The 27739-nt window shown below is 38.8% G+C and overlaps 1 protein-coding gene across 3 annotated transcripts in view; it reads right to left on the reverse strand.

Annotated features, from left to right (window-relative positions):
• Positions 1 to 16797: 16797 nt before the first annotated feature.
• The window catches only part of TDRD3 (tudor domain containing 3), a 217708-nt gene continuing 206766 nt past the window's right edge, over positions 16798 to 27739 (reverse strand). For all 3 annotated transcript variants that reach the window (XM_070380218.1, XM_070380216.1, XM_070380217.1), the window contains 2 exons: positions 24511 to 24636; positions 16798 to 17063 (listed from right to left, as the gene is read on the reverse strand). In XM_070380218.1, the coding sequence (XP_070236319.1) occupies positions 24520 to 24636 (117 nt within the window). In that variant the 3' untranslated portion in view covers positions 16798 to 17063; positions 24511 to 24519. The remainder of the gene's footprint in view (positions 17064 to 24510; positions 24637 to 27739) is intronic.

A 27739-nucleotide genomic window follows, 5' to 3' on the forward strand; every position in this document is an offset into this window, starting at 1 on the left:
TTTTCCCAGGTTTACAGACTAGAAAACTGAGCCAGAACAGAGTTTCAACTGTGGAATATAGCAAAGAAAATATAATAAACTAACATATATGGTGTAAAAAGTAGGAGAAAAAAAAAAAGCAAAGATAAACAGATGTTTGTGAAAAAGATTTATATATATTAAGGAATTCTTTACCATCTGAGCCCAGATGGTAAAGAATCTGCCTATAATGTGGGAGACCTGTGTTCAACCCTTGAGTTGGGAAGATCCCCCTAGAGAAGCTGCATAGCAACCCACTCCAGTATTCTGTCCTGGAGAATTCCATGGACAGAGGAGCCTGGCAGCCTACAGTCCATGGGGTTGCAAAGAGTCATACATGACTGAGCAACTAAGAACACAAACCGTAGGGAAAGAACAATAAGAAAAACAGTCAAGCAGAACAAAAACAAAATTTTAAAAGTCACAAGAAAAGGAAGAAAAACAATCTTTAAAGAAAGTTTTACAAAAGAGAGAGAGAAAAAAAAGGAAAACTCCACAGCATTGCAAAAAGCCAATACAAAGGTATGTAGGGAGGATTAAAAGTGTGATTTAAAATAGAAAAAAGAAAAAGTTTCTCCAGGTCCTAGATCACATTTCTTAGTTTTGGTATCTGCCCTCTGTGAGTGGGGTTGGTCTAGTGTTTTGTGATGGTTTCCTCATTAGGGGGACTTGTGCCTGTGTTCTGGTCAATGGAGCTGGATCTTGTCTCTCTGAAGGGCAATGCAGTGTCCAGTAGAAGGTTTTGTTTGGGGTGTCTATAGGTTCAGTATGGCTTTGGGCAGCCCTCTCAGCTTTGGCAGTGATAGACACATCTATTTCCACAGCCATGTCAAAATAGCCCCTCAGCACATCTTCACTGTTGTCAGCCCCCTACGTCTCCCCAGGGTCTTTCCCAGAGCCTCCGCCCCCTGGTCTCACCCTATGCTGCAGGCCATAGCTTGCTAGCTAGAGGCTTCTATGTGGGTCTCTTGGTTCCCCTAGCCCACTCTGTATGCTGGAGGCTCCTGTGTGCTTCTCTTGGCACAGAGTCTGCCTTCTGCTCAGCGGAGACTTGTGTGCATATCTCTCAGCTCCCTGCTCCAACCCTCTTAGCAGGGCTAAGACTTGTGAGCTGTTCATGGGCTGAGAAGTGCAGCCCTCTCTGTATTTTGCCTTTTGGGCCCCCGATTTGCATGGCTCTCTAAGGTTCTGCAGCTTCCCCTTGTTCCTGCCTGTGAAGGATTTCCCAGTGCATGAACTTCACAACACTCTCCCTCCCTTGGGGCACAAGCTCCTGTCCTGAAATTCTCTCTAGGGCGCGCGTACTTTTTTAATGTCTTTATCTTTTCTCCTACCTCATTCCAGGGAGTTTAGCTTGCTTCTTTGGAAGCCTGGGGTCTTCTGCTGTCATTTAAGAGGTTGCTTTGTAGGAGCTGTTCCATATCTTGATAAGTTTTTGTATCTGTGGGGAGACTGGCCATCTTCATCTTACTCTCCTGCCATCTTCGTCTTACTCTCCTGCCATCTTCTTCTGACACTCTACTTCCCTTATTTTAAAAAATTCTTTTTTTTTTTTTTTTCTATTAAGCTTGGGTAATTGTTACTACTTTCCCAGTTCATTGAGCCATTCCTCTATACCATCTAATCTACTGTTGATTTTTCTGCAGTGTATTTTTTATTTCAGGTGTTGGATCTTCAACTCTGTTTAAATTCTTTATATTTGTCACTTGTATATCCTTTCTTATTCCTCGTTCTTTGAACACCTTTATGACCATCACCTTGAAACCTTTATTAGTGACCTTATTTTAAGTAATATGTCAGGCCCTCTCTATGCACTGATTGTCAAACGTGGCAACAGGGGGATCCTAGAAGATTGATCTCTTGTGCCTGACTCAAGTCTTTATCTTGTGCCTGACTCAAGCCCTTCATTTCTCCCAGTGTTGGACCCTGTGGGTGCTGTGTGACCTTATTCCTGTCCACATCTTTCTTGGAACTAGCCCTGTGCTGCCACCCACCTGCTGTCTGCCAGGCACTCACTGGCACTAAACAACAGACAGTCCTGAGTATGTTTGAATCCCAGAGAGAAGGACCTGTCTCAGCATATGGAATCTATTCCTCAGGCTGAACACCTGCTCCTCTTGATTATACAATCTACTTCCAATTGTATGTAAGGCAGTCAGTTCAGTTGCAGTCGTGCCCAACTCTTTGCAATCCCATGGACTGCAGCAGACCAGGTCTCCCTGTCTATCACCAACTCTCAGAGTTTACTCAGACTCATGTTCATCGAGTTGGTGATGCCATCCAACCATCTCATCCTCTGTTGTCCCCTTCTCCTCCTGCCCCCAATACCTCCCAGCATCAGAGTCTTTTCCAATGAGTCAACTCTTCGCATGAGGTGGCCAAAGTATTGGAGTTTCAGCTTTAGCATCAGTCCTTCCAAAGAACACCCGGACTGATCTCCTTTAGAATGGACTGGTTGGATCTCCTTGCAGTCCAAGGGACTCTCAAGAGTCTTTGCCAACACCACAGTTCAAAAGCATCAATTCTTTGGCACTCAGCTTCCTTTATACTCCAACTCTCACATCCATACATGACTACTGGAAAAACCATAGCTTTGACTAGACGGACCTTTGTTGGCAAAATAACATCTCTGCTTTTTAATATACTGTCTAGGTTGGTCATAACTTTTCTTCCAAGGAGAAAGCGTCTTTTAATTTTATGGCTAGTGTCACCATCTGCAGTGATTTTGGGGCCCAAAAAACCAGTCTTTCACTGTTTCCCCATCTATTCTCTATGAAGTGATGGGACCAGATGCTGCGATCTTGGTTTTCTTAGCGTTAAGTTTTAAGCCAACTTTTTCAAGCTCCTCTTTTACTTTCATCAAGAAGCTCTTTAGTTCTTCTTCACTTTCAGCCATAAGGGTGGTGTCATCTGCATATCTGAGGTTATTGATATTTGTCCCAGCAATCTTGATTCCAGCTTGTGTTTCCTCCCAGCCCAGCGTTTCTCACGATGTACTCTGCATATAAGTTTAATAAGCAGGGTGACAATACACAGCCTTGATGTACTCCTTTCCTGATTTGAAACCAGTCTTTTGTTCCATGTCCAGTTCTAACTATTGCTTCCTGATCTGTATACAGATTTCTCAGGAGGCAGGCCAGGTGGTCTGGTATTTTATGTAAACTACTAGTTATGACCAACCTAGATAGAATATTAAAAAGCAGAGATATTACTTTGCCAACAAAGGTCTGTCTAGTCAAGGCTATGGTTTTTCCAGTGGTCATGTATGGATGTGAGAGTTGGACTGTGAAGAAAGCTGAGCACTGAAGAATTGATGCTTTTGAACTGTGGTGTTGGAGAAGACTCTTGAGAGTCCCTTGGACTGCAAGGAGATCCAATCAGTCCATGAGTTTGGATGAACTCTGGGAGTTGGTGATGGACAGGGAGGCCTGGCATGCCGCAATTCATGGGGTTGCAAAGAGTCGGACATGACTGAGTGACTGAACTGAACTGAACTGATGCACCAAATTCAAGGTTTCCACAATTTTAACCATAGATGTGTCCTCTTTCCTATTCCTTTAAAATCATTTCTGATGTCTCTGGCCCTGTCTTATCCCTTATGCAAGCATATTATGCTATCTTCAGCTCAGTTCAGTCAATCAGTTGTGTCTCTTTGCCACCCCATGGACTGCAGCACGCCAGGCTTCCCTGTCTATCACCAACTCCTGGAGCTTGTTCAAACTCATGTCCATCGAGTCGGTGATGCCATCCAACCATCTCATCCTCTGTGAGAGAGTCGATTCCTAGACAGGTTGATAAGAAGTCTGTTGTCCCTGAGGAGAATGGGGTCTGGGGCTGGTCTTGGGCTCTCAAGGAGGACAAACTTTTTTTTCTTTAAGCCCAGAGCTAATAATCACACAACAAAACAACTCAGCTTAAACTCTGTACTAAGGATTATATAACAATGTATCCTGCTTGAGGACATGTTTCTCCTTCTTGAGAATCTTCTGACTAATCCTGTTATTTTCAAATGTAAATTGTGGGAGTGGGTCTAGAAAGATCTTGACAACCTTGAGACATTCTTTTGATTTCCTGTAATAACTAATTGAAAACGTATACAGCTCCCTTGCTAACACACTAGCGAGTGGGCATTCTCAGTCCCCTTCTGATGTCTATGTCAGAAGCTTTCTCTGTCCCTTGTTCACTTTAATAAAACTCTGCTACACAAGAGGTCTTGAGTGATCAAGCCTGGTCCCTGGTCCTGAAGCAGAATCTTATGCAGAGAGCATGAATCTGATGTCATTCACCATAAGCTAGCATCTGTGGTCCCCTTCTCCTCCTGCCTACAATCTTTCCCAGCATCAGGGTCTTTTTCTAAGGAGTCATAAGGGTCTTTTCTTTGCATCACATGCCCAAAATTTGCTATTTTATTGAAGATAAACTTCTATAGCATTTCACCTGAAGAATTTTTTGATATTTTGAAAAAACACATAAATAAATGTGACTTCCACGTATTAAACTACCCGTGTAGTTATCCAGGTGACAAAGCTAGGATAATAGCAAGATTTCTTCCCCCTAACACAAAACCTGGTTTATTGCAGTATTTTTCATCTTAGTAAATGATATTACCATCCTTTCAGTTGCTTTGGAAAGATAAAATGTGAGTTAGAAAAGAGTGATGAAATTTTTACACAGTTTACTTTTGAAAAATAGCATAATTTATCTACCAAAAATGGGACTACAGACAGGGCCTACTAAAGGTCCTCTACATCATGCACTGACACCCCAGCTTGCTCAAACATGGGGCAAGGTCTTGTTTTCCTGTACATTCCAGTGACAGGTCAGTGCTGGGAAGTCTGATGGCCGCTCCAGCCTGGTCATGGAAGCACCCCTCTTAGCACCCGTCAGTCATATTTTCCTTCTTTGCTCCATCCATGTTTACTCCTTGTGGGCAGTGGGGTTAGCCATGATGAGTAGAGTCACAAAGAAAGGCCTTTGAGAGATGAATCTATATAAAAATAGTAGAGAATCACATAATGCCAGGCAGGGGGCAGGGGTTGTCATCATGGCCTAAACCTGGATGGTCCAGTGAACGACAAACCATTTAATGTGACAGAAACAGTGTCTTCACTCTTAGTCCTGTGAAGCTAGAAGTGAAAAGAAAGAGAGAGAAGAAAAGAAAGAATGAAGGAGGGAGGAAATGTTGGAGGGAGGGAGGGAGGAAGGAATCCTTTGGCCAAAACAACTGACAAAATTTACTACTTTGCTTTGAAGGAGTGCTTCTTAGGAATCTCTTGGAGCCTGTTACCTCTCCGTTTTCTTCAGTTAGGCCACAGTTATTTCTGTAGAATCTTAATAAGTGGAGTGGGCATAGGGTGGGGAAAAGTGGTTATCAGTGCTAACTGACCTTCAGGTCAGGTCTGCTCTGGAGATCTGCTGTGGAGAAGTAGCCAAAGTATGGAGACAACTTCAGGTGCTTCCCTGTATCTAGAGGACTTTCTTCAGAAACAAATGTCCATGGCTCAGGGGTGAAAAACATTTTTAAAATTAACATTTTGCAAAGCAGAATTGAAAGGTAAAATATTAAGACTAAAAATTGATAATTATTAGAAGTCTAGCAAAAGTAAAAGTCAATGAAATACATTTAAGAAAGGAAGTTGATAATAAAGAAAAGGAACATAATAAATAAAATAATAAATAAACAAACAAAAAAAATAAATAATAAACAAATAAACAAATAAATAAACAAATAAAATAATAAATAAATAAACATAATAAATAAAATAAAAGGAGCTACACCTAGAGCTTGGGGAGATTTGAGATCATGCTGGTCTTATTTACAGCATAGCACCTAGAACACAGTTAGTACTCTGTACATATTTACCGAGTAATTTTTGAATTATAAATAGAACCACTTTTTGAAAGGAAAAAAACTCTAAGAACTTGAGCTAAGAGTATAAACACGAAAAGTCAAAGAAAAGTAAGATTTTAAACAAGAGGAAGAGAGAAAAGGAAGGAGCAGAACGAGTGAGGTGGGGGAGAGGAAGAGGCCACGAAAGGGGAAGGGATGGCTTTGCCATGGAACTGGGAGCAAACAATGCAAATGAACGTCACACGTCATGGCGATGACAAACTGTGAAGCAAACCTAAGGGGCTGATTAACTTGACAGAATATAACCATAACAAAAACCAAACCAAAACAAAAACAAAGAGTAAGAAGGGAAAAGGGGGAAGTCCTAGAGTTGTGAAGATGACAAAGATAACGAATGAAAAATACTTACCACCATGCTCTTAGAACTTCACCAAACTAGTAATTAATTATTGCACATCTAGGCCTACAGCTGCCCTTAGTAACAGAAAGTCATGGCGGAGCTTAGTTTTTACTTGGTCAGTACATCTTGCTGTCACCTTCAGTGCTCCAGCAGCCTCCAGGGCAGATAGGTTGGCCTCATTTGCCTTCCAACCTAAACTTTTCCTTGATGCCTTCAGGTCAAATTATATATGTCACATACTATCTATCGCACAGAACTATCCTCAGGGATTGTTACCATGACAATCACTAGGCAACACTAGTGCCATCCACTTTAGAGACTCTTCTATGTTTAGCACTGTCCTAGGGACTACTGTCCTCATCTACCAATAAGAAAGTAGAGAGAATCAGTCCTTTAAGCCACTCTCAGACCTCGGTTTACATTCTTCTGCCTTTTCCTTTACTGGCTAACTTATTAGTGGTCAAACATGGCCCTTCCTCTGGTTTTTAACCCAGGATATGCATTAGAATTACTTGGAGATCTTTTTTAAGAAAGCAACCAATGCCCGGGCCACTCCACTTCTTGTTATGAAGCATAGGGATGGTTAAAAAAAAATAAGAAACAGGAGGAGGAGCTAAGATGGCAGAGGAGTAGGACGGGGAGAACACTTTCTCCCTCACAAATTCATCAAAAGAACATTTAAACGCCGAGTAAATTCCACAAAACAACTTCTGAATGCCGGCAGAGGACATCAGGCACCCAGAAAAGCAACCCAAGTCTTCGAAAGGAGGTAGGAAAAAACATAAAAGAAAAAAAAAGGGACAAAAGAGGGAGGGATGGAGTTCCGTCCGGGGAAGGGAGTCTTAAAAAGAGAGAAGTTTCCAAACACCAGGAAACCTTCTCACTGCTGAATCTGTGCCGAGCCTTGGAAGCACAGAGGGCAACATAACAGGGAGGAAAAATAAACAATTAAAACCCGCACACTGCGAGCCCTATGGTAATTCCCCCAGCGGAGAAGCAGCGCAGACGCCTGCATCCGCCATTAGCAAGTGGGGGCTGGGCAGGGGGGAGGTGCGGCGCGGGCTGCATCACAAGAATCTGGCCTGAATACCCCAAGCGCTATCTGAGCGAAATAATTTGGGCTAGCAAACCAGACTGTGGGATATCTACCACGCGAAAAGCCAGACCTAACCTATGACACCGCCAGGCCCATGCACGGAACAAAGGACTGAACAGAGATAGCCGGCGGCAGACCATCCCCCTCCAGTGATAGGCAGCCAGAGCCGGAAGGGGACAATCGCAGCCCCAGAGAGACATTATCTATAAAATTGTAAGCAGGCTTCTTTGCTAACTAAAACTTCTTGGGGGTCTGGACGGTCAACATCTGCCTGAGAAGGTGTGCCGGTGCACACCTAGATAACCGAGTGGCGGGAGGCGATAAGTCGCAGCAATCGCGACGCACCAAACATCTCATCACCTGAGCTGCTCGAATCTGGGAAGGGCACAAAACGCAGGCCCAACCAAGAGTCTGCGCCCCTGAGGAGTACCCGAGTGCCTGAACCTGAGCGGCTTGGACCTGGGAAGTACAGGCAGGCCAGGGCCGGCCACGGATGGTTCCCAGCGGAGCAACCTAGAGCCTGAGCAGTGTGGGTAGAGAGGCTACACGCGCCGTGAACGGGGGGCAGACCCAGTGTGGCTGAGGCACTGCGAGCACACGCCAGGGTTATTTGTTTGCAGCATCCCTCCCTACCTCCCCTCAGCGCGACTGAACAAGTGAGCCAAAAAAAAAAAAAAAAGTGTCCTCCACCGTACCCTTTGTATCAGGGCGGAAACCAGACACTGAAGAGACCAGCAAACAGAAGAAGCTATAACAGAGGGAACCGCCTTGGAAGCTACAGGCAATAGATTAAAACCCTGTGGTTACTACCAACTACATAGGAAGGGGCCTATAGATCTTAAGAAATATAAGTCAGACCAAGGAACTAGCCAACAATGAACTGAACCCACAATACTCACAACAAAACCGGAGAAAGTCCTAGATATATTTTTACTATTTGTACGATCATTCTTTTTTTTTTTTAATTAAAAAAAAATTTAAGTCCTCTATTATTCCTTTAATTTCGCTTTTATAACCGATTTTTTTTGCAAAAAAAAAAAAAAAAAAAAAGACCTATTTTTTTTTTTAAAGCAAACTTCATATATATATATATTTTTATAATTTTTGACCTTTTTTTTTTTTTCCTTCTTTTCTTTAACATTGTATTTTTGAAATTCCAAACTCTACTCTAGATTTTTAATTTTAGCTTTTTGGTATTTGTTATCAATTTTGTACCTATAGTTTTTTTTTTTTTTTTTTTTTCTGTGACCCTTTTTATTTTTTTCTTATTCTTTTTCTGTTTCTTTTTCTTCTTCTTTTAAATAACATTGTATATCTGAAATTCCAAACTCTACTCTAGATTTTTAATTTATGCTTTTGGTATTTGTTATCAATTTTGTACCTAGTTTTTTTTTTTTTATATAATTTCTGTGTCCCTTTTTTTATTTTTTTCTTATTCTTTTTCTCTGTTTCTTTCTCTTCTTCTTTTAAATAACATTGTATATCTGAAATTCCAAACTCTACTCTAGATTTTTAATTTATGCTTTTTGGTATTTGTTATCAATTTTGTACCTATAGTTTTTTTTTTTTTTTTTAAATAATTTCTGTGACCCTTTTTATTTTTTTCTTATTCTTTTCTCTTTTCTTTTTTTTTTTCTTTTAAATAACATTGTATATCTGAAATTCCAAACTCTACTCTAGATTTTTAATTTATGCTTTTTGGTATTTGTTATCAATTTTGTACCTGTATTTTTTTTTTTTTATATATATACTTTAGGCTGACTTTGTTCTTGTTTGTTTTTTTTTTTTCTTTCTTTTTCTTCTTCTTTTTTTTAACATTGTATTTTTGAAAATCCAAACTCTACTCTAGATTTTTAACTTTTGCTTTTTGGTATTAGTTATCAATTTTGTACCTATATTTTCTTCATAATTTTCGCGACCTTGTTTGTTTTTGTTTGTTCATTTTTTTCTCTCTTTTCCTTCTTCTTTTCTTTAACATCGTATTTTTGAAATTCCAAACGCTACTCTAGATTTTAAATTTTTGCTTTTATGTATTTGTTACCAATTTTGTACCTTTAAGAACCCAATCTTCAGTACCCATTTTTCACTAGGGAGCGAGAATACTGGCTTAACTGCTCTCTCTCCCTTTGGACTCTCCTTTTTCTCCACCAGGTCGCCTGTGTCTCCTCCCTAACCCCTCTGTACTCTACCCAACTCTGTGAATTTCTGTGTGTTCCAGATGGTGGAGAATACTTAGGGAACTGATTACTGGCTGGATCTGTCTCCCTCCTTTTCATTCCCCCCATTTATCCTCCTGGCCACCTCTGCCACCTTCGTCCTTCTTCTCTTCTCTGTATAACTCTGTGAACAACTCTGAGCGGTCCAGTTGTGGAGTGCACATAAGGAAGAGATTACTGAATATCCCACTCTCTCCTCTATTGATTCCACCTCATCTCAATCGGGTCACCTCTAACTCCCTCCTCACTCTTCTCTTCTCCATATAACGCTGTAAACCTCTCTGGGTGCAACAAGTTTCAGGGCAAGACATACCAAGCAAATTCTCCAGCAGCAAGGAACACAGCCCTGAGATCCAAGATACAGGCAGCCCAAAGTCACCCCAAAACCATAGACATCCCATAACTCATTACTGGACATTTCACTGCACTCCAGAGAGAAGAAATACAGCTCCACCCACCAGAACACCGACACAAGCTTCCCTAACCAAGAAACCTTGACAAGCCACCTGTACAAACCCACACAGAGCGAGGAAACCCCACAATAAAGAGAACTCCACAAACTGCCAGAATACAGAAAGGACACCCCAAAATCAGCAATTTAAACAAGATGAAGAGACAGAGGAATACCCAGCAGATAAAGGAACAGGAGAAATGCCCATCAAACCAAACAAAAGAGGAAGAGATAGGGAATGTACCTGATAAAGAATTCCGAATAATGATAGTGAAATTGATCCAAAATCTTGAAATCAAAATGGAATCACAGATAAATAGCCTGGAGACAAAGATTGAGAAGATGCAAGAAAGGTTTAACAAGGACCTAGAAGAAATAAAAGAGAGTCAATATAAAATGAATAATGCAATAAATGAAATTAAAAACACTCTGGAGGCAACAAATAGTAGAATAACAGAGGCAGAACATAGGATTAGTGAATTAGAAGATAGAATGGTAGAAATAAATGAATCAGAGAGGATAAAAGAAAAACGAATTAAAAGAAATGAGGACAATCTCAGAGACCTCCAGGACAATATTAAACACTATAACATTCGAATCATAGGGGTCCCAGAAGAAGAAGACAAAAAGAAAGACCATGAGAAAATACTTGAAGAGATAATAGTTGAAAACCTCCCTAAAATGGGGAAGGAAATAATCACCCAAGTCCAAGAAACTCAGAGAGTCCCAAACAGGATAAACCCAAGGCGAAACACTCCAAGATACATATTAATCCAATTAACAAAGATCAAACACAAAGAACAAATATTAAAAGCAGCAAGGGAAAAACAACAAATAACACACAAGGGAATTCCCATAAGGATAACAGCTGATCTTTCAATAGAAACTCTTCAAGCGAGGAGGGAATGGCAAGACATACTTAAAGTGATGAAAGAAAATAACCTACAGCCCAGATTACTGTACCCAGGAAGGATCTCATTCAAATACGAAGGAGAAATCAAAAGCTTCTCAGACAAGCAAAAGCTGAGAGAATTCAGCACCACCAAACCAGTTCTCCAACAAATACTAAAGGATATTCTCTAGACAGGAAACACAAAAATGGTGTATAAACTCGAACCCAAAACAATAAAGTAAATGACAACGGGATCATACTTATCAGTAATTACCTTAAACGTAAATGGGTTGAATGCCCCAACCAAAAGACAAAGACTGGCTGAATGGATACAAAAACAAGACCCCTTCATATGTTGTCTACAAGAGACCCACCTCAAAACAGGGGACACATACAGACTGAAAGTGAAGGGCTGGAAAAAGATTTTCCATGCCAATAGGGACCAAAAGAAAGCAGGGGTAGCAATACTTATATCAGATAAAATAGACTTTAAAACAAAGGCTGTGAAAAGAGACAAAGACGGTCACTTCATAATGATCAAAGATCAATCCAAGAAGAAGATATAACAATTATAAATACATATGCACCCAACACGGGAGAGCTGCAATATGTAAGACAAATGCTAACAAGTATGAAAGGAGAAATTAACAATAACACAATAATAGTGGGAGACTTTAATACCCCATTCACACCTATGGATAGATCAACTAAACAGAAAATTAACAAGGAAACACAAACGTTAAATGATACAACAGACCAGTTAGACCTAATTGATATCTATAGGACATTTCATCCCAAAACAATGAATTTCACCTTTTTCTCAAGCGCACACGGAACCTTCTCCAGGATAGATCACATCCTGGGCAATAAATCTAGCCTTGGTAAATTCAAAAAAATAGAAATCATTCCAAGCATCTTTTCTGACCACAATGCAGTAAGATTAGATCTCAATTACAGGAGAAAAACTATTAAAAATTCCAACATATGGAGGCCGAACAACACGCTGCTGAAAAACCAACAAATCACAGAAGAAATCAAAAAAGAAATCAAAATTTGCATAGAAACGCATGAAAATGAAAACACAACAACCCAAAACCTGTGGGACATTTTAAAAGCAGTCCTAAGGGGAAAGTTCATAGCAATACAGGCATACCTCAAGAAACAAGAAAAAAGTCAAATAAATAACCTAACTCTACACCTAAAGCAACTAGAAAAGGAAGAAATGAAGAACCCCAGAGTTAGTAAAAGGAAAGAAATCTTAAAAATTAGGGTAGAAATAAATGCAAAAGAAACAAAAGAGACCATAGCAAAAATCAACAAAGCCAAAAGCTGGTTCTTTGAAAGGATAAATAAAATTGACAAACCATTAGCCAGACTCTTCAAGAAACAAAGGGAGAAAAATCAAATCAATCAAATCAGAAATGAAAATGGAGAGATCACAACAGACAACACAGAAATACAAAGGATCATAAGAGACTACTATCAACAATTATATGCCAATAAAATGGACAACGTGGAAGAAATGGACAAATTCTTAGAAAAGTACAACTTTCCAAAACTGAACCTGGAAGAAATAGAAAATCTTAACAGACCCATCACAAGCATGGAAATTGAAACTGTAATCAAAAATCTTCCAGCAAACAAAAGCCCAGGTCCAGACGGCTTCACAGCTGAATTCTACCAAAAATTCAGAGAAGAGCTAACACCTATCCTGCTCAAACTCTTCCAGAAAATTGCAGAGGAAGGTAAACTTCCAAACTCATTCTATGAGGCCACCATCACCCCAATACCAAAACCTGACAAAGATGCCACAAAAAAAGAAAACTACAAGCCAATATCACTGATGAACATAGATGCAAAAATCCTAAACAAAATTCTAGCAATCAGAATCCAACAACACATTAAAAGATCATACACGTGACCAACTGGGCTTTATCCCAGGGATGCAAGGATTCTTCAATATCCACAAATCAATCAATGTAATACACCACATTAACAAATTGAAAAATAAAACCATATGATTATCTCAATAGATGCAGAGAAAGCCTTTGACAAAATTCAACATCCATTTATGATAAGAACTCTCCAGAAAGCAGGAATAGAAGGAACATACCTCAACATAATAAAAGCTATATATGACAAACCCACAGCAAACACTATCCTCAATGGTGAAAAATTGAAAGCATTTCCTCTAAAGTCAGGAACAAGACAAGGGTGCCCACTTTCACCATTACTATTCAACATAGTTTTGGAAGTTTTGGCCACAGCAATCAGAGCAGAAAAAGAAATAAAAGGAATCCAAATTGGAAAAGAAGAAGTAAAACTCTATTTGCAGATGACATGATCCTCTACATAGAAAACCCTGAAGACTCCACCAGAAAACTACTAGAACTAATCAATGATTATAGTAAAGTTGCAGGTTATAAAATCAACACACAGAAATCCCTTGCATTCCTATACACTAATAATGAGAAAACAGAAAGAGAAATTAAGGAAACAATTCCATTCACCATTGCAATGGAAAGAATAAAATACTTAGGAATATATCTACCTAAAGAAACTAAAGACCTATATACAGAAAACTATAAAACACTGGTGAAAGAAATCAAAGAGGACACTACTAAATGGAGAAATATACCATGTTCATGGATTGGAAGAATCAATATAGTGAAAATGAGTATACTACCCAAAGCAATTTATAGATTCAATGCAATCCCTATCAAGCTACCAATGGTATTCTTCACAGAGCTAGAACAAATAATTTCACAATTTGTATGGAAATACAAAAAACCTCGAAAAGCCAAAGCTATCTTGAGAAAGAAGAATGGAACTGGAGGAATCAACCTACCTGACTTCAGGCTCTATTACAAAGCCACAGTTATCAAGACAGTATGGTACTGGCACAAAGACAGAAATATTGATCAATGGAACAAAATAGAAAGCCCAGAGATAAATCCACACACATGTGGACACCTTATCTTTGACAAAGGAGGCAAGAATATACAATGGATTAAAGACAATCTCTTTAACAAGTGGTGCTGGGAAAACTGGTCAACCACTTGTAAAAGAATGAAACTAGAACACTTTCTAACACCATACACAAAAATAAACTCAAAATGGGTTAAAGATCTCAACGTAAGACCAGAAACTATAAAACTCCTAGAGGAGAACATAGGCAAAACACTCTCCGATATACATCACAGCAGGATCCTCTATGACCCACCTCCCAGAATATTGGAAATAAAAGCAAAAATAAACAAATGGGACCTAATTAAACTTAAAAGCTTCTGCACAGCAAAGGAAACTATTAGCAAGGTGAAAAGGCAGCCTTCAGGATGGGAGAAAATAATAGCAAATGAAGCAACTGACAAACAACTAATCTCAAAAATATACAAGCAACTCCTACAGCTCAACTCCAGAAAAATAAATGACCCAATCAAAAAGTGGGCCAAAGAACTAAATAGACATTTCTCCAAAGAAGACATACAGATGGCTAACGAACACATGAAAAGATGCTCAACATCACTCATTATCAGAGAAATGCAAATCAAAATCACTATGAGGTACCATTTCATGCCAGTCAGAATGGCTGCGATCCAAAAGTCTACAAGCAATAAATGCTGGAGAGGGTGTGGAGAAAAGGGAACCCCCTTACACTGTTGGTGGGAATGCAAACTAATACAGCCACTATGGAGAACAGTGTGGAGATTCCTTAAAAAACTGGAAATAGCACTGCCTTATGATCCAGCAATCCCACTGCTGGGCATACACACTGAGGAAACCAGAAGGGAAAGAGACACGTGTACCCCAATGTTCATCGTGGCACTGTTTATAATAGCCAGGACATGGAAGCAACCTAGATGCCCATCAGCAGATAATGGATAAGAAAGCTGTGGTACATATACACAATGGAGTATTACTCAGCCATTAAAAAGAATACATTTAAATCAGTTCTAATGAGGTGGATGAAACTGGAGCCTATTATACAGAGTGAAGTAAGCCAGAAAGAAAAACACCAATACAGTATACTAACGCATATATATGGAATTTAGAAAGATGGTAACAATAACCCTGTACGAGACAGCAAAAGGGACACTGATGTATAGATCAGTCTTATGGACTCTGTGGGAGAGGGAGAGGGTGGGGAGATTTGGGAGAATGGTATTGAAACATATAAAATATCATGTATGAAACGAGTTGCCAGTCCAGGTTCGATGCACGATACTGGATGCTTGGGGCTGGTGCTCTGGGATGATCCAGAGGGAGGGTATGGGGAGGGAGGAGGGAGGAGGGTTCAGGATGGGGAACACAGGTCTACCTGTGGCAGATTCATTTCGATATTTGGCAAAACTAATACAATATTGTAAAGTTTAAAAATAAAATTAAAAAAAAAAAAAGAAAGCCAAAAAAACAAAAACAAAAACCCCATACTATCAGCCATGTCTTTCTCACCTGTACTCTTTCACTTATTAAGATACTGTAGAAACAAACAATTGACTGGGGCTAACAAACAGAACTTAGAGTTAACTGGCCCTGAGAAAATGCCCAATGCCTTCTCTATCAAAGCCAAGTACTAATTTTTGTCAATTATTTTAACCAGAGAATTCTGTTTTCCCCTCCCTTCCTTCATCCCTCTTTCTCCTTAAATTTTAACCACTCACTTTTGACTTCATAAGACTGAGACTATGGGGCTATTATTTTTGTCCTATTAAGAACCTATAGCTCAGAAATATTGGTTCTCTGCAAGGAGATCCAACCATTCTGAAGGAGATCAGCCCTGGGATTTCTTTGGAAGGAATGATGCTAAAGATGAAAACTCCAGTACTTTGGCCACCTCATGTGAAGAGCTGACTCATTGGAAAAGACTCTGATGCTGGGAGGGATTGGGGGCAGGAGGAGAAGGGGACAACAGAGGATGAGATGGCTGGATGGCATCACTGACTCGATGGACGTGAGTCTGAGTGAACTCCAGGAGTTGGTGATGGACAGGGAGGCCTGGCATGCTGCGATTCATGGGGTCGCAAAGAGTTGGACACGACTGAGCGACTGAACTGAACTGAACTGAACTGAATGAAGATTCTGGTTGCTTCTGCCAATCCCTCTCACTTTCATTTTGGCAAGTGCCCTGACTTTCACATATATATCCTCTGCCTCAGATTGAATATGTTTTCAGGAAAGCAGATTGCCCCCACTTGAATCAAGCCTAAACTCACCCACGGACCCTTGCTGAAGTTTCCCGTTCAAAGGCTGAAAAGTCACACAACACAGGTAAATGCAGCCTAAGAGGGATAGCTTCTTTTCTCTTCTGAGTGCACTTCCGGAAGGGACCCCAACCCCATCTCTGCACTGAACAGCTCAGGAAGCTGTAGCCATCCTGGGATCATATGGAGCTGAAGAATGAAGCTTATGTCACAGAAAGCAGAAATGAGATGAAAAGAATAAGGATGAATTAAACCAACGGAAACTTAATGTGCTTCTGATGAGTGAAATAAGCTAGCACTTTAGTATTTAACCAGTTAGAGCTGGGTTTTCTGTTATCTGCAACCAGATGCATCTTAAAAGATCCACTGCACATTATATAAGCAAGGGAATGCCTGTTTTTTTTGATTGAATTAGATTAACAGACTGCTAAAACAACATATCAGAGTTCTGAATATTTTTCTGCTGTCATATTTTGCAGTGTTACCATACTAAGAACTGCTATTTGTCTTCAGGTTGTTTTGTTGAGAAATGTGGCAAACTGTGTCAGTCAGTTTATTCTGTAATGACAGTGGAGCTTCAGTATGCTGTAATTGTCATTCTACAGAAGGCAATTAGTATGGGGTTAATACCAGATGAACAAGAAAAATAACATTCAGAAAATAAAACATATAGCAAAACAATGTATTTAATAGTGCATTGGTTTTATTGATGGCAGAAGAAAAAATTCTTCTACTTGTAAAAGTTGCTTTATTTAACTTTGTATTTTTTCCCCATTCTTTATGTGGGTTGAATATTTTTCCCCCTAAAATCTGCCTTTTAGTTCTCCAAATAATAATATCCACCATGTCTGCATCTTACTCCGAAGGGAAAGCAGGAGGTCTATCAACAGGTTCTGACCAGGATGATTCAGTCAACAGCTCCTTTCTTCATAAAGACTCTATTTAAGAAGAGAAGAAGAGAGTGAAATTGGCACCTCAACTTAACTTCTTCATACACACACTGCTGAAACCTACCTGTAACTGTGAAGTGTTTATACAAATATCAATAGATCACAAGCAGAGCAAACTGGACACTGCTAATTTATAAACATAATTTCTATAAATCAGTACATAAACAAAAAGCAAAGTCTTTAAAAAATAAGTTTTCCTTCTAGAAATTTTTAAAGTACATCTCTGTCACTGTTAGTCCCTCTATTGCTAGCACGTTGCTTCAGGAATCTGGATTAACTGAGCAGAGTTTAACAGAGGGTGACCTAAAAAAGATGCAATCTGCCACTGAATCGCATCTACCCCCATCCTACCCACCTCCATTTCCCCTATGAACCCCTCTGAGCTGGTTCAGTCTCTCAGGTAATTTACCTAAGCCTGTTGCCTCCCTTGCCTGCTCCCCACCTTTATCAGATGCCACTCTAGCAGAAATGCTGTGGGTGGCGACAACAGAGAAGGCTGAGAGAGGTGGTGAGAGAGGCCCTATTTGCTCCAGTCCTGTTTCAGCTTCATGGAGGAAAGAAACTGGGTGGGCAGGGACGGGAAGCATTCCCATGGCTGCATTCAAACGGCTCATAAGTCCTCTGAAGTCAACAGTCTCCTGATTAGAAACTAGAGATTTGGGTACTACTGTCCTCACATGATGCCTCTCCTGCTGGCTTCATGGGGTTCTATAACATCTATCTTTATAGTGATCATTTCCCTGACCTTGATTTGAAAAATTTTGCACAAGGATGCTGCTCTAGATTGTCTTAAAAAAAAAAAAAAAACAAACAGAAAGCCATCCTAAAATACATCTTCTACTAGCTAAAAAGGTGTTAAAACCTGGACGTTGGAAAATAAACAAGGTCATGATATTTATACAGTAATGTATGCTTCGCTATTGGTTTCAAAGGGGCTTCCCTGGTGGCTCAGCACTAAAGAATCCACCTGCAACGCAGGAGACGTGGGTTCAATCCCTTGGTCAGGAAGATCCCCTGGAGAGGGAAGTGGCAACCCACTCCAGAATCTCATGGACAGAGGTGCCTCGAGGGCTACAGTCTACGGGGTCACAAAAGAGTTGGACAACTAAACAACAACTATGCTTAGTGATCAGCTTCAAGGTTTTGGTTAATATGTAAAACTATGAAGACTATTCTTTCATCAAAGAAACTAGAAGTGAAATTTAAACTGAGTCACCATTCACTAAACCACTCTACATACTGAGCCTTAACCTCCATGGCAGTAGGGAACCTCCTCTGATGTGTCAAACAAAGTCTACACAGGTCTGCCATTTCTCTCTTTTCACAGCAAAACTCGAAGCTCTAACTACTCTTCAGCTGCTGCTGCTACTGCTACGTCGCTTCAGTTGTGTCCTACTCTGTGCGACCCCATAGATGGTAGCCCACCAGGCTCCCCCGTCCCTGGGATTCTCCAGGCAAGAACACTGGAGTGGGTTGCCATTTCCTTCTCCAATGCATGAAAGTAAAAAGTAAAAGTGAAGTCGCTCAGTTGTGTCCGACTCCTAGCGACCCCGCAGACTGCAGCCTACCAGGCTCCTCCGTTCATGGGATTTGCCAGCCAAGAGTACCGGAATGGGTTGCCATTGCCTTCTCCGACTCTTCAGCTAGACCAATGCAATAGCTTCCTAGATTCTTTTCCTTCTGGTGCTTAATCCATCCTATATCCAACAGCAGTGTTTCTTAAGCTTAATTTTGATCATATCATTCTTATTCAGAAGTTCATGAGAGCACTGAACACATCAAGGTCAAACTCTTAAGGAGTCTAAAGTGATACTCTTCTGCCACCATCAGTAATGCTGTTTTGGTTCACACATTCTCTAATAGCCACTGCCTCTTCCCTTCTTCATATCTTTCTCAGCTTTTAGATTATCTTCAGAGGACTCTACCCCACCATGAAAGTGAAGCTTTAAAATGCATCTGTAAAACTAAATCAATTCAGTTCAGTTGCTCAGTTGTGTCTGACTCTTTGTGATCCCATGGACTGTAGCAAGCCATCGCCAACTCTTGGAGTTTACTCAAACTCATGTCCATAGAGTCGGTGATGCCATCCAACCATCTCATCCTCTGTTGTCCCTTTCTTCTCCTGCCTTCAATCTTTCCCAGCATCAGGGTATTTTCAAATGAGTCAGTTCCTCGCATCAAGTGGCCTAAGTATTGTGAAAGAAAACTAAATCAACTCTACTAAAAAAAAAAAAAAACTCTCTAAATCCTGCCCCTACTAACTGGTATCTAATTTCTAGGACACCAATCATGCCAGAAAGCTTTTCAAAGGCACATAATTTGGTCCCTTTCACTGGTTAAAGAACTATGGACACCCTATCCACAACTGCTCTTACTTCTAAGTTGTCTGTAATAATCACAAGTCCAGATAATAGAGGTTTGGGCCCTCTCCTCCCTCAGGGCCTGGATCTAATTTGCCACCACTTTTTCTCAGACCTAGGCCTATTTCCCATATTGCTCTCTTGAGACCTGCTCCTCTCACTGAGTCCTAACTCCCAGGTATCTCCTACTTTTGCTAATCACTGATATTGTCTTAGTACCAGCCTCAAGCAGAATCCAACTCCCTTTGCACCTCTGGGGAAGTATATGAATGTGTAGGGGTTGGGGGTTGGTGTAGGAGACTCGTAAAAAAACTCCTTAGGGCAATCGAAGAATATGTAAATTACACATAAACAACTTTATCAAAATATACTGACTTAAGAAAACACTTACTGAGCAGCTACTATGGCATTCATCATCTAGCAAAGTACTCAAAACATAAAAAGAAAGACAACTATGAACTTAAAAAAAAAGTGATAAAAAGTTCATGTTTATAGTTGCTGGAAGTCAAGTCAAATGGTTGGATACAATATATACCTTGTTTTTAAATGATTGAAGTTAAATGGAAACTAGGAACGAGGAAATAATAAAGTATCTTTTCACTGAAGAAGAAAATAATATATTCAGTTGTGTGACAAAAGCAAAAAGTATAATCCTTGTTGCTGAACTTCCCATTCAAAGAGAGTATATTTAATTCTACTTCATTATCTTCTATAACATATGTCTGAACTAAGTGCAACATGGAAACTTACATTACCATATGTAAAATAGATAACCAATGAGAATTTGCTGTATGGCTCAGGAAACTCAAACAGGGGCTCTGTATCAATCTAGAGGGGTGGGGTGGCACGGGAGCGGGGGGAGATGGGAGGGAGATTCAAAAGGGAGGGGATATATGTATACTGTTGTGGTTTGACAGAAAACAACAAAATTCTGTAAAGTAATTATCCTTCAATAAAGAAAAATAAATTTTAAAAATGAATAAATAAAGTTTTTCAACTAAGATCACATGTGTCCTGCTTAATTAATTAATTTTTAGGATACATTTTGCAGTGAGGTTTTTTTAGTGATACCATTATGGTACTGTTTTCTGCCAAAATTAATTTTCTTTACTGTGAGGATTTTCCATGTCAACAGTACAATCCAAAACAAGCATCTGGGAAAGATGGGAGTTTTAACTCAAGGTACATAGAGAACCACTAAGATTGTAATGTTTTAGTTGACTAGGAACAGTCTGCATTGTACATTCTGATACAAATAAGCTATGATTACCCCAGGGCTAACATTCATCGTTTACTTTTAAGCAGTGTACTCTTTTTCAAAGGAAATTTTTGATGGAGCCCTAATGTAGAAAACATTAGGAAAAGGTAATGGGAAAGGTCAGTTTTCATTCCAATCCCAAAGAAAGGCAATGCCAAAGAATGCTCAAACTACTGCAGAATTGCACTCATCTCACACACTAGTAAAGTAATGCTCAAAATTCTCCAAGCCAGGCTTCAGCAATATGTGAACCGTGAACTTCCAGATGTTCAAGCTGGATTTAGAAAAGGCAGAGGAACCAGAGATCAAATTGTCAACATCCGTTGGATCATCAAAAAAGCAAGAGCACTCCAGAAAAACATCTATTTCTGCTTTATTGATTATGTCAAAGCCTTTGACTGTGTGGACCACAACAAATTCTGGAAAATTCTTAAAGAGATGGGGATACCAGACCACCTGACCTGCCTCTTGAGAAACCTATATGCAGGTCAGGAAGCAACAGTTAGAACTGGACATGGAACAACACACTGCTTCCAAACAAGAAAAGGAGTACATCAAGACTGCATATTGTCACCCTGCTTATTTAACTTATATGCAGAGTACATCATGAGAAATGCTGGGCTAGAAGAAACAAATTGCCAGGAGAAATATCAATAACCTCAGATATGCAGATGACACCACCCTTATGGCAGAAAGTGAAGAGGAACTAAAAAGCCTCTTGATGAAGGTGAAAGAGGAAAGTGAAAAACTTGGCTTAAAACTCAACATTCAGAAAACAAAGATCATGGCATCTGATCCCATCACTTCATGGGAAATAGATGGGGAAATAGATGGAGAAAGAGTGGAAACAGTGTCAGACTTTATTTTTTGGGGCTCCAAAATCACTGCAGATGGTGACTGCAGCCATGACATTAAAAGACACTTACTCCTTGGAAGAAAAGTTATGACCAACCTAGATAGCATATTCAAAAGCAGAGACGTTACTTTGCCAACAAAGGTCCGTCTAGTCAAGGCTATGGTTTTTCCAGTGGTCATGTATGGATGTGAGAGTTGGACTGTGAAGAAAGCTGAGCACCAAAGAATTGATGCTTTTGAACTGTGGTGTTGAAGAAGACTCTTGAGAGTCCTTTGGACTGCAAGGAGATCCAACCAGTCCATCCTAAAGGAGATGAGTCCTGAATATTCACTGGAAGGACTGATGCTGAAGCTGAAACTCCAGTAATCTGGCCACCTGATGTGAAGAGCTGACTCATTTGAGAAGACCCTGATGTTAGCAAAGACTGAAGGCAGGAGGAGAAGGACAACAGAGGATGAGATGGCTGGATAGCATCATCGACTCAATGGACATGAGTTTGAGTAAACTCAGGGAGATGGTGATGGACAGGCAAGCCTGACAGGCTATAGTCCATGGAGTCACAAAGAGTTGGACATGACTGAGCAACTGAACTGAACTGAACTGAATGTAGAAAACATGAAAGACACTAAAGAAGGGCCCAGAGGACTTACAAGTTCTACCATCGGCTGCACCCTTCCTTACCTTACATCTTGTCTCTACTCGGCCCTGCTTTCAACAGCCCCAGGCATCCTTGAAGCGTCCTAGAGTCCTGCATCTCCTGTCCTATAGTAATTGGGGGGTTGAGAACCTTTGGTCACCTTTTAAAACCTGTTTTAAACAGTTCAGACACTGGAAAGCTAACAGGGAAGTCTCAGTTTTCATTTACCTTAAATAAGATTTAATTATAAGCACACTGAGCTTATGTTAAAAGTGGATGCTTGACTGTGCACAATGTAATGTTGCTGAAGTCCTTACGTGTACTTTGATTCTGCTTTCGTCAGTTCTTGGCATGCTACAGAAAAATGCCCAAAGTCAAGAATCAGCTCTTCTGTGATACCATGGGCACGTCTGTCTACTTGACAGTCTTGTAATAAGTGCAAAGAAAAACCAATAATAAAAGGGAAAAGGTGCTATCCTGGCTCACTGGGGTAAATCAGAAGTCAAACAGCATTAGGCTTCTGTTCCAGGCAAACTATTACATAAGAAGCAAAGGGCTAGAAAATATAAGAAAATATTTCTTCACTTAGGATGACACAACTAATTTTGAACCAATGAAAGAGTTTTGGGAAGCTGGAGAAGATCTTGGAACAATGGTGTCCAGAAATATAACGTGAGACATATATGATTTTTAATTTTCTAGTAGCCACATTAAAAAGTAAAATTAAATAGGTGAAATTGATTGTAGTAACATTTTGTTTAGTTCAATCTATTAAAATATTATCATTTTAACATATAATCAATACAACTTGCTGAGTTTTTTTCAAACTAAGTGTTTGAAATATGGTATTCATTCTTTATTTATAGAACATTTCAATTCAGGCTAGCTGCATTTCCAGTGCTAAACAGTCCTGGCTGCTGTGAGGAACTGAGAGAGTCACTGAGTAGGGGATACACACAACGTAGATAACAGCTTTGTCAGAATGAACAGCTGAAATAAGGAATTGGGAACAATTTATTAAAAATTCTCAGTAGTCTTTCTACTGAGAAGAGACTAAGAAAAAAGATATAAAGTCTAAAAGAGTGTTTATGTGATATATAGCAAAAGCTCGAATGTGAAAACTCTATTAAAAGAAATATCCAAGAGTCCTGGCATAAGGAAAATATAGAAATGTTATCAAAGATGGCAAAAGTATTTCTTTCTAAGAATGTACTAAGAATTAAGGTCTCTGTTCATCAAAATGAAATGCCTTAGATTGGTCCCATAATTAGCTGACTTCTTTGTTACATCTTCCTTATTAATGAAGATGATTTTCAGATAGCAACCTTCTTTCTGAAACTCTAGGATGAAAGAATCTGGATCAACAGCATAAGGCTCCTAAATTACATCTCAATAGGCAGTAAGGCTGTCTTCACTGAATTCCTGAAGATACATATGAAACGCTTCCTCTTTCTTAAAAAGGATGGAAATTAATCAAACAACAAAAAGATAAACTCAGTTATCTAGGTTGATAAGTATCTGGTCCTTTGTTTTCTTTTATCTTTTTCCTACTTTTAAACTTATAGTCATTTCAATAGACTTCAATAGAAAAGAGTTGGTAGAGAGAAAAAAGGGGATTAAGGATAGCATTTGTGGGGAAAGCTCCGGAGGAAAAGTAGTTTGTTAACTATGGTATTATCTTAAATACTTTATAACTGAAAGTAGTTTTAAAATATCAGTTTTCTTCTATTACAGGCAAACCTCAGAGATATTGAGGGTTTGGTTGCAGACCACCACAATAAAATGAATATTGTAACAAAGCAACTCACACTAAGTTTTTGGTTTTCCAGTGCATATAAAAACTTTATTCACACTAAACTGCTGTCTACTGAGTGTGCAATAGCATTATGTCTAAGAACCAATGTACATACCTTAATTAAAAATACTTTATTGCTAAAAAATGTTAACCAATCACCCGAACCTTCAGTGAGTCATAATCATTTCACAATATTAACATCAAAGACAACTGACCATAGATCACCATAACAAATATAATAATGATGAAGTTTGAAATATTGTAAGGATTACCAAAATGTGACACAAAGACAGAAAGAAAGGGAGCAAATGCTGTTAGAAAAAATGGCACTGACAAGACTTCCCTGACACTGTGTTGCCAGAAACTTCCAATTTGTAGAAAATGCAAATATCTGTGAAGTGTAATCAGGAGAAGCACAATAAAATGAAGTATGCCTGTATGTTATCATGAAATATTAAAACTGTGCTTATATATTTAACACGAGTAGCATCTTTCTGTACGTGGACAGCTTCTCACGATGTAAATGTACCTTGTTGCATTAGTTCCGAGCCCGGGGAGGCTGGTAGAACTGCTGAGTTGGTCGAGTGGATCGTCTTGGCTGGCCGTCACCTCCTCTACGGAACTCAAGAGTTTGGTCATAGGTGCCTTCTTCCTCCTGTTTGCAAAGAGTAGTGATTTAATATGTTCAAAACAGTTCCACGTTTCCTACATTAAATACATTTTACGGTCTCCATTTTGCTATACCCTATTAAGCTGCCCTGGGATGTACATTTGTCAAGTTTTATAATAGAGGGCAGTAGGGAAAAAGAGGAAAAAGAAGTCAAGGACACTGTAAAAACTTTTGGTTGTTGTTAATAGAAGAATGAAATTTATAGTGGTAACATCAGAATCAAATTTAATCTAGAAAAGGAAAATATTTCCACATAATATTATGGTTATCTCCTCAAGTGACATGGCATGATGTAGTGCAAACACAGAAAAGCAACATTATAATATAATTTTAATTGAATATTTGGGCTTCTGGGCATTTATCATGGAAGGGGGTTTTGGCAAGATATGGAAAAGGGATTGAGGAGCCACAGAACATTCACCAGCTGTTTTAGTCCTCATCTGATGAAAGGTCCAACATCATTAAGAACCTTATATCTAGAGATAGGAAAAAATAATGGATCGGAATGAAGAGAGAAATATAATTTATATATAAAGAAAGTGTCATGCAAGAAATAGCAATCTCCACAATAAGACACAAACTATTTTCTTCTCATCTTCTTTCTTACTAAGGGTATAGAACCAGCAGTTCAAGGAATAGCATGTATAAATTAGGATAAGCAAAATAAATAGCAGAAAGAGTATAATTAATTACAATATTTGAAAAGGACTTAGCAGCAACAGAAATGTAGCCAAAAGTCACACTGGTTTCTTACTGAGTGCTGCCACCCTGTTATTTTAGTGTTTTAAATTAATGCAGCTATGAAGTACGTTCCTTTTGGAGAGAGACAAAAAAATTGGCTCTGAATTATCTGAGCACAATAATTTGCATGATTTAGGAAATTTATGCTATTACTTCCTCCTCCTCCTTACTTTATCACTGAATTTTCCATCCCCAAGGATAGCTTTCCTTTGACCCTAACACTAAATGGAGTTACATGAAAGACTGAGTTCTATTCTTTAATTTTTACAGATCAAACTATTGCAATTTTACTTGATGCAAGTAGAAAGATGCTAAGATAATCTGACCAAATCCTATTATTTAGAAATGATATTTAATATTTGGCATGAACAAATCCCTCATTAATAGGCATTCTCCACAGTATTCTTAAGAAACATTTTTCCATTTTATATATAGGACACTGAAGTCCTGGAAAGCTTTGTGACTTTGCCCTAATATTTCAAAGGTAAATCTGAGTTTTGATTTAGATACTGCTACTTTAAGTCTTAGTCTGCATGTAAAAGAAATAAACCAAGAGCCAAAAATTAATCATCACTCTTAAGGTGCTATCATCACCTAAGTAAGAGAATAAAGAAATCTGACAATATATCTGGCAAAACTAACACAATAACAACATTTTACAGACAAACTTCCAGATTAGTTTTCCATCCTCTATGTCCCTTTCATTAATAATTAACCTCAAAATGGCTAGAAGCATTAAACATTTATAATTTAGTAAAGCAATTAAAATACAGTAAGGAAAATTAAAGTGTTCAGGAGAGAATTATTTTTTATCAATATGGTTGCTGCTCTGAATGATTATTTTCAAATATTATAGCTAAATTTGAAAAGAAACTATTTATTGTTATGACATGATATATGAAGCTCTCTGCATATTATGAGAAAGATGAAAATATATTTGCTGCTGTAGAAGGTGAAATAATTGTTTCAGGGATTAGAATAGAATATTATCATTCTCCACATCCAGAACTGTAGAATTGGTTAGGTCTAAAAATTTATATAGTTTATCAGTAAAATACAGTGTTAAAGGTAGGACACTACATTTGCTGAGTGAGCCAGATTTATATAATAAATATGGCATTGCTATTTGAAAAACTGTCTCTATCGTTTAAAAGATTCTCAGACTATACTAGCCAGAGCCAATTAAATTATTTTATAGAGATGACCAATCATGGGATTTCTTTCATATTATTTGATGTCTTCACAATCATACAAAAAGGAAGCAAAAACTAAAATAGATTCTGATAGCTTGGTTCTCAGTTTTCATCAAAGGCACAATCTTGCTTTTTTAACTTTTAAATATTCCTCCCACAGAGTAGTTGGGGAAAACCTGGTTACCCACAAAAATCACTTCATATAGTCTAGACCTAGTAATTTTTAGCATTTAATGAGCAACTCTTTCCATACAATGCACAGACCAATTTAATAGATCAGTTTCTTTGGATGAAATTTATAACTTTATCTCCTTTTATTTTAGTTTCACTAGTCTGTAACAGCTTTAAAACTAAAAATAAAAAATTAATTTCATAGTTCATGACTATTTGAAAAAATATCTGACACTATTTTGAGCTGGTACATTCCTGGAAAGCCATCTGTTCTGTCCCCCTAGACTTGACAGACATGAAAATCTCTAAACCCAGAGAGGTGATTCTGCCAAGTCACAGAGCTCACTAGAGGAAGAGTCCAGACCAGGACCATTTTATTTCTGACCCAGACAAGGCTCTTTAAAAGCCTGGAAACAATTTTCATAAAAATAGAACTGACCCAGGCCATCTTCACTGAAGCTTTTGAGATTTAGAGCCATTTTATTGGGACTCACATTTTTGCTCACCTGAGCCATGCTATCAGATTTACCTGTTTTAAAATACTTAATATTCAAAATGTACCCTCTTCTTCTGCCAATATTTAAACTGCTAAACATTACTCCTCTTAATGAAAAGATACATAATGCAATAGTCATTGTGACACCAACATGAATGAACTGATATTCTGAAAGGAAAAAAAGAGAGCACCAATGCAAAAAGGAGATGCACAACTTCACCTGTAAAACATGCTTGACAGGTCACAACTACATCCTTCCTGCGTATCATTTTTAGACTTTTACTAGCACAAACTACATCTCGAATGAGAATATAGACAAATACATTATTTCCTCATTTATAAATGAGCTGGGTTAGAAAAGCTCACTATAAATCAGTTACTTGGAACCTGGAACATACTTCAATAGGAGATGTGAAACACAAGTAAATACAGGTGAAGTTCTTTGCTCCAGTTAAGGTCTGTGCAGCTAGGCATATAAACCAGTATT

The sequence above is a fragment of the Bos mutus genome, chromosome 12 (assembly GCF_027580195.1).
Source record: "Bos mutus isolate GX-2022 chromosome 12, NWIPB_WYAK_1.1, whole genome shotgun sequence".
Taxonomy (NCBI): Eukaryota; Metazoa; Chordata; class Mammalia; order Artiodactyla; family Bovidae; genus Bos; species Bos mutus.